The sequence below is a fragment of the Uranotaenia lowii genome, chromosome 2, assembly GCF_029784155.1.
Source record: "Uranotaenia lowii strain MFRU-FL chromosome 2, ASM2978415v1, whole genome shotgun sequence".
In the NCBI taxonomy this organism is placed as follows: domain Eukaryota; kingdom Metazoa; phylum Arthropoda; class Insecta; order Diptera; family Culicidae; genus Uranotaenia; species Uranotaenia lowii.
The window spans coordinates 167,112,925-167,132,988 of record NC_073692.1 but is presented as its reverse complement, the minus strand read 5'-3'; the positions used below and the strand labels follow the sequence as shown (position 1 = coordinate 167,132,988).

The 20,064-nt window shown below is 37.1% G+C and overlaps 1 protein-coding gene across 1 annotated transcript; it reads left to right on the top strand.

Moving 5' to 3' along the window:
* The first annotated feature begins 10,492 nt into the window (after positions 1 to 10,492).
* LOC129742063 (uncharacterized) lies at positions 10,493 to 19,406 on the top strand. Its single transcript, XM_055733910.1, has 3 exons — positions 10,493 to 10,743; positions 18,942 to 19,002; positions 19,126 to 19,406. Exons 1-3 carry the CDS (start codon positions 10,690 to 10,692, stop codon positions 19,404 to 19,406), a joined length of 396 nt encoding a protein of 131 aa, XP_055589885.1. The 5' UTR covers positions 10,493 to 10,689.
* Positions 19,407 to 20,064: the final 658 nt, after the last annotated feature.

The following is a 20,064-nucleotide window of genomic DNA, read 5'->3' as shown; positions in this document are numbered from 1 at the left end:
GCAAATAAAGTCAAATAACAGTTCACTCATACGGCTCCCGTTAAATTCTGCAGCAGATTTGAGTTTCTGAGGAAATTTATTGCCATTCTAGACTCCCAAACCGGCGGCTTCGTGTTTTTTCGATTTTGGGTCCAAATTTTCCGAATTATGCATTGGACGGTTTATATGGAAGACCCCCCTCCTAATTGGATTTCATTTGAACTAGAAGTACTCATAAGGCCAGAACAAATTTCAAATCCTCCTTTTGTCACTCGGAGTTGGAACATCGCAAGGGGGGGGGGGGGGGGGGGGGGACAATAAAAAATAATGTGAAAAATAAATGAATTGGAATAAATCTCACGAAAGCTTGTATGCCACAAAGTGGCATACAATATCATTGCACAAAACCTAAAAAACAAGTAATTTTTAATCGAAAAATTCAATTAAATGAAGAATCCCAAAGGTAAAATAACTTCCATCTACCAAAATTTGTTTTTTTTTTGTCTTGTTATCTTTTCGATTCTTGAATTTTTTTTTCCGAATTTTACATTAAATACTTCAAACTTAATTTATTTCCCCCTTTGGGTTTTTGGAAATTTTGAAGGGTGGGGGGGGGGGGGGGGTTGGCAAAAGAAGAAGTTGATATTTGTTCCAGCCTAATAAACTTCCATAACAAATATCAGCCTCTTTGACCACATGGTGGTTGAGCCTTAAGAAGGTTTTAAAAATGTGCAACCATTGGAAAAAAATCGGACAACATAAGGCACGACATAAAACTTGCCTGTGCAACTAAAGCTTAGTTCTTTCAGTAATGGGACACTATCTTTTGCTAATTGCTCGTTTACTAGTAATCAGACATTCGAAATTTTAACAGCTTTTTGTTGCCTGTAAAAAGTACTATCTGACATATTCTTTTCGAAATTTAAAATATACGCGTTTTTGAGATATTTACGATGCAAGAGAAAAAGGAATAACTAGTTTTGCACAGTTTCATTCAAATTTCTTCATTATCAAATTGGTAGCTGACAAAACCGTTGATTATTCGAAGAATTACTGTATGTGAGTGGTGGAAAAGTATGCAAATACTGTCAAAAATGTCCACAAAGTTCAAATCAAGCATTGGAGTGAAGTATATGATCGGCAACTTTGGATAAGGGTCATTAGGAAAGTCAAGTCTCATTCCAATATTTTTAATTTTCAATAAGCGAAAATCTAAGGGTAGATCGCTGAAATTTCCATTTTTTTTTCTCCGTTAAGCTGAAAGTGTTGCATGGTAATGAATCATTCAAACCTAACCTCAAACAACAAATTTTTGCAAGTTCCACAGCTCGTAAAGCTATATACCCGGTTCTGAGGCTATGGGACAGATGATTTCTAATGAACGACAAAACTTATGAAATACCCTATTTCAAACAAATTCCAGCGTTTGAATCCTATACCATGTCTGCTCGTGGCAATGTCCCGAATATAATAAAGTATGTATTTGCTGGTGATTTAGTATAAAATACAATGATTTGCAAAAATTCTGCTCCTGTGGAAAAATTAACAAAAATTTTCAAAACGAAAACTATGGTTTTCGCTGTTTTTAAAAACCTAAAAAGAGTAATCTATTATGTACCCTTCGCAACCTGCTATCTATACTAACCGATTATACTTTAAGTTCAATCTCATGTTGGTTTTACTTCGTTATTGCCAGATTTTCCCAGCAGAAATTCCATTTAAAACGTTCAAAAAGTTGCTCAAAAATAATCTAATTTGTTAATTTCGAAACTGCTGTATCCACTCAATTGCTCTCAGTTTCTTTTAAAAGAGAAGTTTTGGTCCGAAATATAGCAGAAATTGAAGGAAGAGGATGTATCTACCTAAAATACAGATTAGATGAAGTATTAGCTTGTAAAAGTGATCAACATCATGAATTTAAAAAATGTGCGCTGGCCGATGGGAGGTACCAAGAATAAAGCAGAATTAATTCATACATAAAAACGATAAATAATTTTTTTTGAATTTTTTCATGAATTATCATAAGATTACCTTCATTTCCTTCATAGAAAATATTAAGATCAAACGAAAGATTATTGAGATACACGCATTCGTAACTGTCCCATTTCTAAAAGAACTAAGCTTTATTGGGCAAAAACAAGCTGTTTCAAATGATTTTTTAAATTTTTATGTAACTTTTTTCAAACACTTGAACTTTTGGATCTTGTTGACCAATCCTGTATAAGTGCAATCGACGAAAAAATCGAGTTAATTCGGTTTAAATGACCAAAATACAGAATAAAAACCAAAATCATGTGCTTAGCTGTGCAACGATTGGCAAATCACCCTAGGCGCATTTAGCCCTCACGGTTTCAATTTCGGTAATTTTCACAACAGTTATAATAAAATCGATTTCTCAAAAACTGAAGGAGATTTCGACATAAAAAACTACTCCAATGTATATAAAACAGATGTCTGCTCATGTTTATATAGTTTTTGTACACATATTCGATGCAATATTTCATTAAATCAGTATTCCGCTTAATAGGCGCATATAGCCCGCTCCTCCCCTACTTCAATCAACGGCTGAAGGAAGCAGCAAAATACAATGTTGTTGATCTTGGTGATCAAAGATCAGTTTACGCCGGGTGGGAGTCGCAAGCTGGAGCCCTGATACAAAGGCTCATTCATGGTCACTCGGGTTTTGGATGACGATTGTTATCAAAACGAGTCGGTTCCTGGAGGTGATAGCCGATCGGATGAAACGACGATGTGCAATGGTCGACTTGGATAGTGTGAGTGGAAACGAAGAAGAAGCAGAAGGTATAAGTGATTGGTTTTTTGTGTATTTCATCAATGGAGATGAGGACATCTCAATGAACTGGGTATCCGATTGTAACAATTTAGCAGATAAGACAATGCATTTTCTACGCTTACAAACGTAGTTCGCTGTGATCATGAACTTCCGCAGTGAGCATTAATGGGAATACGGAAGTTTCGGATACTGATAGAAAAGACCGCGTTTTCTAATAGAGACTTTATCGTACGAGAAATCAAATCGGAATGAATAGAATGAAAAACATGGTTGCCAGAAATCTTATGATGGATGTAGATGTACACGTTAGAAAGAATATAAACAACATAGTGTAAATTAAACCTCAACACCCTTCCTTAATTTTCGCAATTTTGCATACCGATCGCCGTTCTTAGCTTCAAAAATTGTCCTTTCGCCAAACCTTTCGTGAGCAAATCAGCCTGCTGTAGATCCGTCGGTATATACTTGATTTCGATACATCCTTGTTGAATCTGTTCTCGGACGAAGCAATCCTTCACATCTATGTGCTTCAGACGACTCCGATCTCTTGGAACCTCTAAGATCTTGATTGTAGATTGATTATCCTCAAAATACTGCATTGGTCCTTCTATTTTGATTCCAAGATCCCAGAGTAAACGTATAAGCCAGATACCTTCACAACTAGCTTCGCATAGAGCACATAGTTCTGCTTCGGTTGACGACAAAGCCACAGAACGTTGCTTCCGTGTTGTCCAAACTGTAATAGAATCGAAGACCTTAAATAGATATCCCGTGACAGATCTTCTATTGTCTATATCATTTGCCCAATCAGCATCACAAAAGGCAGTTGCTATTGGAGCATCATCCCTTCCTGTGTATTCCAAACCAAGGACTAAGTGTACCCTTGATATATCTTAAGATTCGCTTCAAGTATGTCCAGTGAACTTCAGTTGGACAAGACTGAAATTGGCTATAATAATTTACCGCCGCGCACAAATCAGGACGGGTAGTTAACGTAATATACATGAGACAACCAATTAATTCTCTGTAGGGTTTATCTGTACGACTATCCTCCTGTCCTTTTTCCAGGCGCAATCGACACTCCATGGGAATAGTGCTTGCTTTGCAATCGCTCATGTTAAAACGGTTAAGCAGTGCTTCCATATACCTACGTTGACTAATTCTCAATACACGTCGCTCAATGTCTCTCTCTATTCGCATTCCAAGGAATGTGGTTACCTCCCCCTCATCAGTCATGTCGAACCCTTCAGCTAGACTACGTTTAACATCCTGAATCTCTTGCAACTTATGTCCAATCACTAAAATGTCATCCACATATAAAATCAAAAATAATTTCTTTTCACCAGTTCCTCTCAAATACAGACATTGATCACTCTTCGCTCGCTCAAACCCCAAACCAGAAACATATTCATGAAACTTGTCGTTCCATGCTTTTGAAGCCTGTTTCAACCCGTATAGTGACTTATTCAACTTGCAGACCATCCCATTTCCCTGATCAAAACCCTCAGGCTGGGTCATAAAAATTTCTTCTCCTAAGTCACCATTAAGAAAAGCTGTGCGCACGTCCATTTGATGTACCAACATTCGTTTTTGATTTGCCAAAGCAAGCATAACTCTAAAGGTTTCCAACTTTGCTACAGGAGAATACGTTTCCGTATAATCGAATCCATACTTTTGTCCAAAACCTCTTGCTACTAGCCTAGCTTTATAACGGTCCGGCCCACCACTTTCACTTGGCTTTATACGAAAAACCCACTTACATGTTATTGCGTGCCTACCTTCCGGAAGTGTGGTTAGAGTCCATGTTCGATTTCTCATCAACGCATCCATTTCCACTTGGATGGCTTCCTCCCATTTAGGCCAGTCCGAACGTTCTTTCAAAGCAGCTACAGTGTCAGGTAAGTTATCCACAAATTGCAATGCACCCAATGCAACGCCAGCAAAAGTCATATCATAGTCTCTATGCCACAACGGTGGTTGTCGTTGTCTCCCAGTAGACACCCCAATTTCACTGTCATCACAATTACGATCAACTTCATGATCCCCTGTGGCAAGTTCTTCACAAGATTCAAATCCTTCTGAATCATCCACTTGTCCACCGTTATTCGAAACATCGTCCAATTTATCTTGTAAATCCGCTTTTGGTACCCGTATATATAACTGCTCATCCCTCTTTGCTTCAATTTTATCTACAGATACCTGTGATCGCTCATCAACAATAACATCCCTTACTGTAACGATCTTCTTTAGTTCAGGATTCCAGATACGATAACCACACATGCCATATCCCAAGAACACACCCTTCCATGTTTTGGAATCAAGTTTCTTTCGGTTTTGTTTCGGTATGTGACAGTATGTTGGCGATCCAAAAACACGTAGTGAAGAAACATCGGGTTTCCTACCCTCCCAAATCTCAAATGGAGTCACGTTTTCACCCAGTGCACAAGAAGGACTTCTATTTGCTAAAAATGCCGCCGTTAAAACTGCCTCTCCCCAAAACACACGAGAAAGTTTAGCATCAAATAACATAGAGCGAGCTTTTTCAACTAATGTCCTGTTCATTCGTTCACAAAGACCATTTTGCTCAGGAGAATAGGGTACTGTAAGTTCCATTTGAATACCGCGAGTTTTACAAAACGATGACATCTGTGCATTTGCATACTCACCCCCATTATCCGAATGCAATCGGGAAATCTTAACACCAAATTTAGCCGTCATCTGAGCTTCATAATTTTTGAAGCAGTTGATCACTTCATCTTTATGTTTAATCAAATAAACCACAGTAAAACGTGACCAGTCATCAATAAAGCAGACGAAGTAGCGCGCACCACTCCACCCAGCAGGACTTACAGGTCCACAAACATCAGAGTGAATAATCTCTAAAATCCGTGTGGAACGACGATTCTCACGCAAAGGAAACGGATTTCTAGTTTGTTTCGCGGATACACAAGACTCACAAATAATGGAAGATTCCGTTTTGTCTGACAGACTAGCCGCAGACATACCATCTACCAGCTCATTTTTCAACAAACTTTTCAAATTACGTTCCCCCAAGTGCCCAAATCTACGATGCCACAACTCAAAAGACTTACTGATTTGTCCAGTGAAACCCAACATATCATTTGTACAAAGCACCGACAGAAAATTTAACTCGTACAGTTTATTCCGTCTCGCTCCAGTCGCAACAACAGATGAACCACTTAAAATTTCTACACCACCATTCGCGAAAACAACTTTCATCCCAGCTGATTCCACTTTGCTTATCGAAAATAGGTTGCACCGTGCTTCCGGAATATACAATGCACCACGGACATTCGACTTCACCGTTTTCTTCCCAACCACAGATAAAACAGGGACATCACCAACATGATGGGCGGTTACATATTCTCCACCTTTTGCCACTGCTATTTTCATAGGCTTTTTCAGCAATGAAAGTTTGCTAAACAAACGCTTGTCATTGCATATGTGTTCGGTGGCACCCGAATCCACGAACCATTGTATACGACCTGACAATGAAGGGATTTCACCTTCATCCATCAAAAATATAACCTCACTTTCGCATTCTTCAGCAACATATGTTGTAGGTTTGGAACTTCTTTTTCGATCCGGACAATTCAACACTTTATGTCCCTCTACCCCACAGTAGAAACACTTGAAAACTCGCTTGGGTTTTCGAATTGTGAATGCAGCACTTTCATTTTTATCACTTATCTCATTCACACCCATTGATTTTCTCTTTATCTCTTCATCTAGGAGCCTACACTTAACAAACTCCATTGTTAATTGCTCCTCTGGTTGCGATTCAAGAGAAGTTACCACTGTGTCATATTCTGGTCCAAGTGATAAAAGCAACCGGCACACTACATCAACATCATCAATTGTTCCACCAGCATTCTTGTACAATCGAGTAAGCCGATCATATTTCACAAAATGTTCCTGAAGGGAACCACTCGTATGCTTCAAATCATGCAACTGACGAATTAAGTGGAGACGTTTGGCCACACTGCGACGTTCGAAAATTTTCACAAGTGTATCCCACATTTCTTTTGGAGAGTTTTTATCTTGTATGTGTTCCAACTGATCATCATTTATGCGGGAAACAATCATCGATTTACACTTCCTATCTCTTTTCTGCCGATCAGCAAAAGCTCTTCCCTTCTGCATCCTTATAGGATCCGTATCCTCCTCTTTCACTTGGAATTCCACTACATCTTCAATTTCGATCTCAATGCACTCAACTAGGTTGAACTCTTCCAACACTGTTAGCATTCGAAATTTCCACGCGATGAAATTCGAGCCATCAAACATGGCTACCCGCCGGAACTCATCCTTCTCCGAATCTTCCATGTTTGCAGAAAGTCAAATATCACTGATCGACACAACCAAACTTATCCGATTTCTAGTACAAAACGCGTTCCGAAACTGATGCTGGGCCCATAACCTAATGGGAATACGGAAGTTTCGGATACTGATAGAAAAGACCGCGTTTTCTAATAGAGACTTTATCGTACGAGAAATCAAATCGGAATGAATAGAATGAAAAACATGGTTGCCAGAAATCTTATGATGGATGTAGATGTACACGTTAGAAAGAATATAAACAACATAGTGTAAATTAAACCTCAACAAGCATTACTCTTTAACTACACAGCAAAAAATAATTCAATTTACACGAAACCTAATTCCTAAACCGATATAAAAATCAACGATATAAACTGAAATCAAATCTAATTTTACATTGAAAAACATACAATTTCATACAAACTGCGAAACATTTATTTTTTTGTGTTCAAAAACTCATTTTCGAGTGCCGCGCTGTAAAACTGTTAGAAAGGAACAAAAAATTACATCGTCTAAATGTGATTCTACTCTTCCCGCACAGTTCATAACCAAAAAACCGTGAACCAAGTACAACTTGCCGCGAAAAGTTCAAATAAACGCGTCGGTGCTCTTTGTTTTATTGGAATCGGTATGTCTGTTCAGTGCAATTTGTGTCCAATCAATGTTGAAAACGTTGAGATTTATGTAAAACATCTCAATTTGCATAAATCCGAGAAAAAGTTTAGATGTGCTTTTGAATTATGTGCCCTAAATTTCAAGTCGATAGCGGCATACAAAAAACATTTAAAATGGCGTCACCATTCCGATGTTGCGCGAAAAAAATACGGCTGTTCGGTTATCGGATGTGGTTTTTTGGATTCCAGCTTCAATAAAACAGTGTCTCATGCAGTGTCCCATTTAAAACACGGAGAACCGGTGTTTTGTCCATGTGCATGCCAACGATCGAAACCTTTCATAACTGTGAATAGCTTCCGGATCCATAATACATATTTTCATAGAACAAATCGTTCTCATAAATTGAACTCAAATACTGAACCAGGATTTACTTTAAATGTTGCTGCAGAATCACAAGCAATCGGCGAGGAATTTATTTTAAACAATGTACCAGAGTTTGAAGAAACTAAATGGTTTAGATTAGAAAAGGCAGTATCAACAATTTTCGGGAACCTACTGTTAAAATTGATATCTCAAAACCATGTAACTGAATCATCGATCCAGGAAATTGTTGTAGCTCTTCGGGAAGTTTTTGAAATACAGCAACAAGTTTTTGAGCTTAAGGTTACCGACACTTGTGAACAATTGAAGCTCAACGAAATTGCAAAGCAAAAAATTAAATATTTTTGTCGAGATGAAATAATGGAGCGTTTGTTTGGTCCAAAAGGGATTTTTCGTTCCGCCCATATGCGGAAAAAGTTTTTTACTGAAAATTTTTCTTATGTGTCGCCTGAACTTATAAGACTTCAAAAAAACAATTACCATCTGGACTCATTTTACTATTATGTTCCAATACTGGATACCTTGAAAACAATTTTAAAAGATGATAATATCTACAACGCAGTTTTCAAAGAAAAGCCCTCTTCGTCAGGGTTTTTGAAAAATTATACTGATGGTGAAAAATTTAGAAAAAGTAATTTTTTCACAACAAAAACTTTGAATATTTTTCTGTACCAGGATGCGGTAGAAGCGGTAGTGAACCCTTTAGGGAATGCTGTCAAACGCCATAAATTGCTTGCAGTGTATATGGTTCTAGGCAACCTCGATCCTCACTTACGGAGTCTGACGGAAAATATCCACCTTGCATTGCTTTGTAAGAATACCGACTTTGCTCAATATGGCCCAAACACAATTTTACGAGTTTTGGTTGAAGATCTTAAAAGGTTAGAAAGCGAAGGAATACAAATTGATCGAAAGACACACTTAGAGAGAATATTTGGATCCGTATTTGTGACCATGGGCGATAATTTGGGAGCTCATCAAATCGCAGGATTGTCCGAGAATTTTTCGAGAGGTGAATGTTTTTGTTCCTACTGCTATTTTACACAAAACGATCTTCGTGATAACTTTTTGGAATCAAAACCTTTACGCGATCCAATATCTCACATGAGCGACCTAGGAATGATAGCTGACAATAATTTAACTTCGTATAGAGGAGTTAAAAGGAAAACCATATTGAACGAGCTACAATATTTCAACTTTTTCGATTTTGGAATAGCGCCGTGTGTAGCTCACGATATTTTCGAAGGCTGGGCTAACTTTGACATATATTTAATTTTCAATCATCTTATTAAATCAAAAATTATGACTACTACATTTCTAAATGGAAAAATAAACATCTTATGCAAAAAACTGAAACTAAATACCAAAATAACAATCGATTTCTCTAGGAAATCAAGATCAATAAGAGCAAAAGCCTGTGAAATTTGGGATATTATTCATATTCTACCATTTTTGTTAAACTCGTTACCAGTAGATTACAATAATGATGCAATTCAGCTACTTATGCTTATCAAGGAAATTGTTGATATTTCTACATCACCCATAATAGCTATTGAACATATCTACTTGCTGAAATCACTTATTGAGGAGTACCTAAGTTTACGCAGCAGCGTAATAGATGTTCCTTTAAGGCCGAAGCATCATTTTACCACCCACTATCCGCGAATAATCTTAGCCCTTGGGCCTTTAAAAGCATATTGCACGTTATCTTGCGAAAGGAAACATTGCTTTTTTAAAAGAGCCCTGCGAGCAACTCTTAATTACAAGAACGTATTGAAAATTTGTACAGAAAAACACCAATACTATCAAGGTTTACTAAATACTCAAAACACAAGATTCCAAAACAATATGATGATCCAGAAGTACTCGGAAAATTTTGAAAATCTACATGAACACGAAATGAAACACTTGATAGAGCTAGGATTCATTACAAATAACGATGCTATATTTGCTGAAGAACTATTCTACGAAGGATATTGTTATGCAAAAAAAAATTATTTATTCTGGAACATGATCGCAACTGTGAAATTTTTTATGTAGCTCGTATACAACTGCTGGTAATATTGAAGGAATCCAAACAACTATATGTTTTTGCCGATAAAATCTCCGTTCAGAATGTCAGAGAGAAACAATTGATGATCATTAGCAACGACTTGACGGAACCAACAAAATTGTACATGAATATACAGAGCTTCATCGATAAAACACCTATAACCTCATATATCCACAATAGAGTTGAATATCTTTTCATCAAGCATACACTTCCTCCTCTCCAACATTGAGTTTCGTTAAAATGGATGATATATTTGTATTCAAAATATGCGATTGGACCCGTTCCGTTTCTTGCATGGTTGCTGCGATACCAACAATCAACAGCTTGCTCGGACAAGGTAATTTTATTATTATTTTCTTAACGTTTGATTTGTACTCTGTTAATTATTCCATTTTTTTTCCTTTAGCATCAATAGCGCTCAATAAATCTACCGTAAAACTGGTGTTAGAGAGCAACGGATTTGCTATTTCAACGGATATAACTCTTCGTGCTCTTAAAAATGAGCTTTTTATGGTACTAGATATGGATGAAATTTGGACACAGCCCAACCCCACCATCTCCATCAATGACAACAGCGTGGGTAAGTTTATATTATATGAATTTATTTCCCCTTTTTGCGTACGAGTCCCATGTGCATCATATTAAACTTATCGGTGGAAAACACTTTATTATATTCAAAATGATGTATACAATTTTTTTTTGACGTAGAATTACGTCTTACGGCAACACTATAGGGGGGCAAATTGAAAGTTGCGATCGGATCTCGCGTCACGAAAACTTTCCAACTCAAGGACATCTTTCCTAAAAGACATTTCAAGCCTGCTCATCGTTGATTGGCTGGTCGAAAATGACAAAAAACACGGACGCCACGCCCCTTGGTATGTTTTATTTTTCCCTTCCTTCGAAAGATATAAAAGTAAGGGGTCTCCGGTCGACCGGTTTCATTCTCAGTTTGCCCGTTGAGCAGTGCAATTCGATCTGCATACGGACCCCACCAGCGGTAATCCTATGCAGATATCGTTTTGCTGTCAAACAGTGGCAAGTTGCCACAGTACGAAAAGTGCGGAGACCATGCATAACCAGCACCTACCTTGTCACCTACCACCCACGCCACCTACGCCACACACCACCCACGCCACCTACCACCCACGCCACCTACCACCCAAGCCATCCATTATCCACACCACCTACCATCCACCATCCTCGCCACACACCACCTCTACCTTTCACCCACGCCACCTACCACCCACGCCACACACCATCCTTGTCACCTACCACCCACGCCACACACCATCCTTGTCACCTACCACCCACGCCACACATCACCCATGCCACACGCCACCTACCACCCAAGCCACCTAACCCACACCACCTACCATCCACCATCCCGCCACACACCACCTCTACCTTCCACCCACGCCACTCACTACCCACGCCACCTACCACCCACGCCACACCACCTTTGTCACCTCCCATCCACGCCACCTACCCACGCCACCTACCCACACCACACACCACCTACCACCCACGCCACCTACCACCCACGCCACCTACCACCCACGCCACCTACCACCCACGCTACCTACCACCCACGCCACCTACCACCCACGCCACCTACCACCCACGCCACCTACCACCCACGAGACCTGCCACACACCACTTACTACCAACGCCTCACCACCCACCACCCAATCGACCAATTTGCATTGAAAAGACAAGACTCTTTCAAAGATATTTTGGCCCTGAAAAGGGCCGTTTGTTGAGTTTATAATAATCTAATATCTAGAATTATCAATAATCCCACCTTAAAACGTCGTTTTACGCTAGTGATTGCTGGACGGAAAAAGAATTGACTTAGAGGGAATGATAAATTTGGGTATCAATTTTTCAAAAGAGGTTATGAGTCAAATGTAAATAAATCGAGTAATCAGCTGAGTTCATAAGTAATATTTTCCTTGGAAACTTATGGAGCTGTAAAATTTTAAAAATAATTTTCTCGAACAGCGATATTGGCACTATCGCCCTTTACAAAAATCGATACCGAATTGATACTGATTCAGAAGAGACGCATGAGGCAGAACTTTCAGGGAGATTTTTCTCTACTTTTGCACTGAGTCAAGCGTTTCTATCAAAGGCAGCGGTGAGAAAGCTCAAAATTTCGGCACTTATAGGTACTAGTTAGCTTGCAAGCGTTTGATTTTAATGTTGAAGAAATCGTTGCCTATTCATAGGCGTTTAATACTATGCGTTTCTTTGCTACGGATAGTTTGCATGCAAGAGAGCATTTTGCGTTCTTCTGTGCCTATCAAAACATATTGATCATAGTTATTATGTGTAAAATAAAAAAACACTTTGCTGTCACAAGTTTGACTTATGGTATCAATGTTTAAAAAACTTCGTTTTTAGCATGACCATTGTAGTGACTCTAAATCATTGACCAAACGAGAATTGCATATAAGACAACAAATGTACATACTTGATATATATTAACGCACATTTTATGTGCGTCATCTTTTGCTAAGAGTTAAGCGTATGGATGAAAGGGATCAGTTGTTGATTTAGCAGATTTTCTATTGAAATTTGATGAAAAACTGTGTTGTATAAAAAAGTATTGCTTCAATTTTTGTCTTTTTATGCAGCGTTTTTTTTAATCCAAACGTTGAATAAAAGAAAAAAACAGATTCAAAATTCCTTATTTAAGAACACTTGATTTATTAAATGCCAGCACTATCATTAGAAGCTTTCTCGCAGGCGTTTGATTCTGAGCTTTCATATAATTTGCTTAGTAACAAAACTTCAATTTCTAAGCCATGGGTCTTGACACCACTTATATGTACATTATTGTACATGCTTATATTTATTTCGCCTTTAGTTATGCAACTGAATAGTGCTGAATAATGTTTTTTACGGCCAACCCCTTGTTTGAAATTGATCAACTTTACTCAAAAAAATTTAAATTTATTACGAAAAATACATTGGCACAAGATAGGCTGTCTTAATTCTACGTTAACATTACGGTCGTGTCTCATATATACAACCTCTTAAACTTTTTCTTTGAAGTTTGTTCTGAGCATTTGGAAAATTGATTGGACTCGTTTGAAAAATATTCGCACTTTAAAATTCGTTAGAAAAGTAATTACTTCCCGTATTTCCACCAGCGCTGAAAACTTTTGCACAGGGCACTGATTATCGTAGATTTTTTCTTAAAAGTAATGAATATGCGCTTATTAGAAGTTACACCACAGAAAACAGACGTACAAGCTCGAACAAAAAACCGTCAAAAAAGTGTGTGAAATTTCAAATGCTATCACCAAAAAAATACGTTAGAATCTGACTGCAAACAGTGCCATCTATTGCGCCGTTCAAGAGTTACAAATCAACTTTAAAGTGCCCAGTTTTGAAAATGCGTAATTGCAGCCAAAAAACAAAAATTAGTTCAAAAAGGGTGTTGGGATTTTTACACAAGTTTCGTGGGCTAGCTTGTACGTCTGTTCTCTGTGGTGTAACTTCTCTGTAAATTCTAGTAACAATAAATGTAATCTTTATCAAAAGTATTCTTCAAGATGTTTTCTAACGGAACATGAGTTTGATCAACAAATGATGTATAAAATAGTTTTTATGATTACAAATTTCAAACATTTCTAGTTTTTTCTCGTTTTCCAGTATTTACACATGGGGCTCATGTTCCAATAGAGAAAGATTAAGTAAAACATCTTGGCAATAAGAAATTCAAGTAAGAAAATTTACTGTTCAGCTCATCTATTCTGGAGTAATTGACGATTGGTTTCAAACAAAAACTATTTACATAAGCTCATTAATTTAATTTTCCAATTTAAAAAACGTCTTAGTTTTGAATTTGGATCATTTAGAAAGATATCAACTTAAAATAACTATCGACAAATTGAACGAAATAATTTCTTTGAGAAGTTTCACTTCAATTTAAAAAACCAAACGTACCTTAATGATAAAATGTTATAGTATAATTTGAATCTCCAGCAGTGTATGGAACCAGGCTGGTGACCCCTTCACAAATTTCATCTGAGCTTCTTCATTTCATTCACTTCGCGTTGTTGACAGCAGGTACCCTCGAAATTCCAGACCTCTGAATGCTGGGTAACCATCGTCTTGGCTGATGTTTTTCCAACGATCCATCCGCAAATCACTTCACCCGAATGCTCGAGGAATCACGTCAGGTGCTTGTGGATTATGAGCAACTTCTTGTAGTCCTTCTTCCAAGATTCCTTGTTAGCTGCTTGCTAATTATCGCCTTACAAACACAACGATCGCAATAAGCACAGAAGAAATATTGAAGACTGAGCCGCCAAATATTTTGCAGTTTGTTTTGATATGTATATTCTTCTATCTGACAAACTGACAAATTCTCGCGTAATATTTCATAAGAGCGAAACTATCAAGTTATTCAAAAAGAAAATAACGCGTTTGTGGGTTTGGAACATCTAATCAAATCCAATTGTAAAAAACCATATTTTGTTAAAGAAACATTTTTTGTTTTATTTTGTTTTCGTTCCCAAATTCGGCTGGAAGTTGCGCCCAATTTATCAACAGGAAGTTTTACTCAATTGAATTTTATCAACTATTTGAAAGCTTTAAGTGATTTGAATATGAAACTTAAACCGAAACCGCGTATATCCAGAATGACTATTGACTCGATTTATTTACATTCGGCAGTTTCGCCTTTTTTGGAAATGTTACGCTTGAGTTCTCTTTTGTGCGGCCAGGGATGCCAGGTGTGTTAATTGATCAATTTTTGATAAGGAATTTTTCGAAATGACCTAAATGTTTTATGTTGGTTTCAATTATTATAGAGTTGTTTTTGACATTTCTCACGCACATTTAACTGGCGTCTCACTGGCGTGTACGGACGAGAACGGGACAATTAACCTCCAAAAATTCCAGTGCAAAAATCGAGCAGCCGGCCGACGAGCACGGTCGTTTTTGAGGTTAATGTTCCCAAAATGAAAAAGTGTTAGTGAAACGCCCTGAATCGCGACACGAATACTACTAGCGGCAAATAGGACTATAGATTCTCAAATATTTTGGGATTTACGAAAAATTTACCTTGTAAATCGCTCTTATGACTTTCGTTAAACGATTGTTTAAATTGAGGAACCTACTATTAACATAGATCTCTTAGAATCAAGATAGTTTGTGCTATGGTGTTCGGGTTATTTTCGAGTTGATAACTTTATAACAAACAATGTTTCCTACCACGTACCGTGCGATCTTATTTTGAAAAAAAAAAAGTTTAATGATTGATTGGTCATACCAAAGAATACAAAGCAAGATTTTAGTCTAATCTGCCACTTACATATAAAATCTGATACATTAATGTTGATTTTATCTGTCAATTTTGAAACTCTGTAAAATCTGGGCACTCTCAGCAAAAATCTGGGCAAAATCTGTGTCTGACCAATATCTGGACTAAGGGTCAAAAGTCTTGGTTTTACAGACAAATCTGGGCACCTGGCAACCCAGGGTGGAACGTAAAAGGAACAAAAACAAAATAAAGCTTGTGAAAAACAGCCAGCAGTTCGTGATCAATGTGGAATTGAAATTAAGGGAGTATCGTAGAAGGATTTCAAACTGGGCTATGAAGCGTTTTAAAAGTGATAAGTAAATGATTTAAAATCATTGGAACTCTATGATTCTCCAAGAAATTGTTGCGGATTGGAAAACGGAATAGTCGGAAAGCTGAAAATAGCTCAATTGACTGTCGATGGATGTTTTCTGAACTATTTGGGAAAAATACACTGTATCAAAACTTTGCTCGCCCTATATTTGGTGAGTGAGATCATTATATTGTTTTTTATTCTATTTGATCCTTCATCATTGTTAGTGCTTTAAAATTATCAGCTGATACATCGGCTCTATTCAGCGTATTTATGGCCCAGCGTTGAACTGCTTCTGGAGTCAACAGACGAAATCGTCTCCCAACACCACTATCGCTTCAAATATTTGTTTTTTATATGAACATAAGGGTGGTCTTCAAGGGCCGAAACTGTTCCTTGGCATACCAGGAGGATCCATGCCAAGTTTCTAGATAGTAATATTTTAAATTCACACAGACCCGAAAATGATACTTTACTACAAAAAAGTATAGAGGGTAGCAAGTAAGGTTGTCAATCTCAAAATTGAGCGTTAAAAATTTCCTTTTCAAAATTGAAGGTAAACATGAGGCTTTCCGATATTGATATAGCTTATTCTTGAAATTGACATACCGCTGTTCAACCAAATTTGTAAAACATTCGAATCATGTGCGTGAATGTGCCAAATAAGTAGATTTTGCTTGCTAGAATAAGTTATTTAAAATTGCTTAACTAAATTAGATGAAATCAGCCTCAACACGTGAAAAGGGTCTATGTTCATTTATGACGTTTCGAGAAAAACGAGTTTGAAAATTTTGCAATGTTTTTTAAATCGCTAATTAAATTTCACGAGGAATCTTGCAAGTCTATATGGTCAAAACGATGCGTAGGATCATTCTAAATATGTGTTTATCGATACCACGGTGTTATCATGAAAAAATAGCTCGCAATTGTTTATAGACCCTAGCTGGAGTATGAAATTCATCTAAATATTTTATACATCCTTTGCTTTGTACTGTATATCTCATATGTGTGAGCGAGATGGAGATAAAATTTCCCCTATTTTTTGACAAAAGCTTATGGTTCTCGCTATAGGAGTGAGTGAATAGCTTTCCGCATTCTTCCCCTTTTAATGTTTTGCATCTAGACCGTTTGATTTGTTTTGGAGTAAAGGGTGTATAAAACAATCTGTGTGAGGATAATGTCATTTTATGGCTCTAAATTTTTTAGATCCTTTACTCAAACTGCATTATAAATCTTACGAAAATTGGAAAACTAAAAACAGTTTTTGTGATAAGTAGAGCTTATATTGGGCTATTTGAATCCACTTAAAATGGGTTTTGTTTACTTTGTCTTTTACACCCTTTTCACATGTTGGTGCTGAAATGACGTGTAGAGTGTGCTGGCAGGCCAAAGAAATATTTCAGCCCCCATGGTTTTCATAACGGAGCAAAATCCTGGCTCACTCTCGCTCACACTTGTTCTCAACACTGGAAAAAAATAAGTTAAGGTTGTCGCCGGTTGTTTTCAGTGGCCAACCAATGTAAAACTGGTGGCGCACTTAACAGGAATTTCAATTAAGGATTTTGGCCTGGCTTGAATATACATTTCTTCATCAATAATCCAAATTTCGTGCACACTACCTGGGCACTTGGATAGTTATGCAAGAATTGGAGTACTTTGAAAAAAGAAAATCTTCGTTAACAAATATTTTTTTCTTTCCTTATCTTTTAGCTAACGTCGTTCATCCGAAAATCAATGTGGACCCAAATCAATTTTATGCATCAGAACCGTTAGTTGACAATCAACAAAATAATAGAGGTACGGGAACAATTGAAATCACCGAAGCTAATTTTGAAGAAGACACATCACATGAAATCACCTTTGAAATCGACAATGCAGAGAATTTCTCCGAAGATTCTCAACTGACCGTTCAGAGTGCTGTCAACGGAGAAGTTTTGCCATCTAGTTTAGCTAATGTTTCTGAATTCAAAAACCGTGGAACCAATCATTCAGCAGACTCTTTCATTTTAAGTAAAAAGAAGCATGCTGAGTCCGATTTCAAGTTCCGAAATTTTAAAATCAACTGGAATGAAATGAACTCAACACTCAAAAATCATCTTCTTGAAATGGAAACGTTCCGGAAAGAATTTCCTTCTACAATTATGCCTCATAGTCTAAGGATGACAAAATTTCTTTGGTGTTCTCTAATCAATCCGATAGTGGAACAAGTGCGAGCAATTGATGTTCACGCTACTGCAAGTATCATGGAGGATATTTCCAAGGAAATCATAAGAGCATACCCAAGCCTTGATCTAAGTGATGACGATGGATTTGGTGCTGGACAAGGATGGATACACATCAAAAGAAAACTCATAACCCGCAGCTCTTATCGCAAACGTATTCGGGAATCAAACCAATCAACAATTCCAACAAAACAAAGCTGCAAAAACCGTCACGTTAAGGCAGGAACTACCGAAGCGTACTGGAAACTAACATCCAAGGAATGTTCTCCGAGTTTGATGAGCGTTCTTCAACAGGACAACAATTGTAGCTTAACTGACGAGTTTCTCAAGGTTTCTCAGCCATATGTACGGTATATTTTTGACACCAGTACAAACCTCAACTTGACTCTAAATGAGCTTCCGGTTCTAAGAAGACGTAAACTCCTAACGTTCCATTTCAAAGAATCCACGGGAGTAGATCCTGAATGTCTTCAGATGTATTTTAACAGCAAAAAAATGAAAATCATTGAGTTCTCTAGAACTCATCGGAAATATCAACTTGAAGAAAATGCATCAGATATGAACGTTTTCAAATTCTTTGCTCAATTTCTTGGAGAGGATTTCAATCAACTTGTTATTCAAAATCCGGTAAGATTTTTTGAATACTTTTTAATCAAATGTTTTTTCCGACATTTTTTTTATTGATTATTCAACCAGAAATAATTGGGATTAAAAAAATTAAAATATTTTTTTTTCACTCTAAGTCATTTTGAAATAATGTTGTACATTATGAACAGGCCTTTAAATTAATCAGATTAAACAAGATTTTAAATTTCCAATCAGAATAATATTTATCGAAAAAAAAAATCGTATCAAACTTTGGATTTGGAAACTTCTAAAAAAAAAGTTGAACATTTGAAATAAGGTCTGAATTTATATTTTTTCAGATTGGAACTCCATTGAATAATGTGATTATCCCCTCATCAGGACCTTTGCTGATGGCGTTTGGTACGTATATACATAACATTTAAATTTGATTTAAATGTTAAAAAATTGTTAAAATTATCAAACAATGCAACACAACTAGCACTTCAATTTAAAGTACACTAATTTGTCTTGTTATTCTTTCAGATCTGGACGATAGCCAAATGTATTACGTGTTTGCCAATCAGGCTAGATTAACAGAGGGCACGAATGATGCCAAACAAGCCATATGTGATTTAGTCATGGTTCATTATGTACATAACTTCATGTACATGAAGGAAGGTTCAAAGTTTATGGAATTCATACAGCAATACTTTTTTAAAATTATTCCACAAAGTGGCTCAAAAAGTCAAGCGGTTCGCGTTCTAAAGCAACAGCGCTTAGTAAAGAGACTGATCGACAATTTAACCGACCACATGACATGCTAATGTAGATCCGAATGATTATTTCTCTACAAGTTCAAATTGATAAATTTTCTAATTTTTTATAATAATTTTCAATAATAAATGAAATTGTTTTTAATTTTAATACAAAGCGTTTTCAATTCGAATTGATATCCTGTCTAAGTTAACCACAAAAAAATGGAGTAAAAATTTTCCTTATTCGAGAATATAAAAAAAAAATCAATAAAAACAAAAAGAAACTACACCAAGGTCTTTTTTTACACTGCTATACGTACCGAGTAAAAAAACCATGCAAAAAAACAAAACCGTGTTAATTCCCGAAAACCGTGTAAAAAATCCTTAAGTCTCAGGTCTCATGTCTCATGTCTCAGGTCTCATGTCTCACGTCTCATGTCTCATGTCTCAGGTCTCATGTCTCATGTCGAATGTCTCAGGTCTTAGGTATCATGCCTCATGTCTCAGGTCTAATGTCTCAGGTCTCAGGTCTTATGTCTCATTTTTCAGGTCTCAGGCCTCATGTCTCATATCTCAGGTCTAAAGTCTCATGTCTCAGGTCTAATGTCTCAAGTCTCAGGTCTCATGTCCCAGGTCTCAGGCTTCATGTCTCATATCTCAGGTCTCATGTCTCAGGTCTCAGGTCTCATATTTGAGGTCTCAGATCGAATGTCTCATGTCTCGTGTC

Coding starts and splice junctions, on each gene's coding strand:
- LOC129742063 (XM_055733910.1), top strand. CDS start 10,690: ATGAAATTTGGACACAGCCCAACCCCACCATCTCCATCAATGACAACA. Junction 10,744..18,941: donor CATCAATGACAACAGCGTGG/GTAAGTTTATAT, acceptor ATATTTTTTCAG/ATTGGAACTCCATTGAATAA. Junction 19,003..19,125: donor ACCTTTGCTGATGGCGTTTG/GTACGTATATAC, acceptor TTATTCTTTCAG/ATCTGGACGATAGCCAAATG.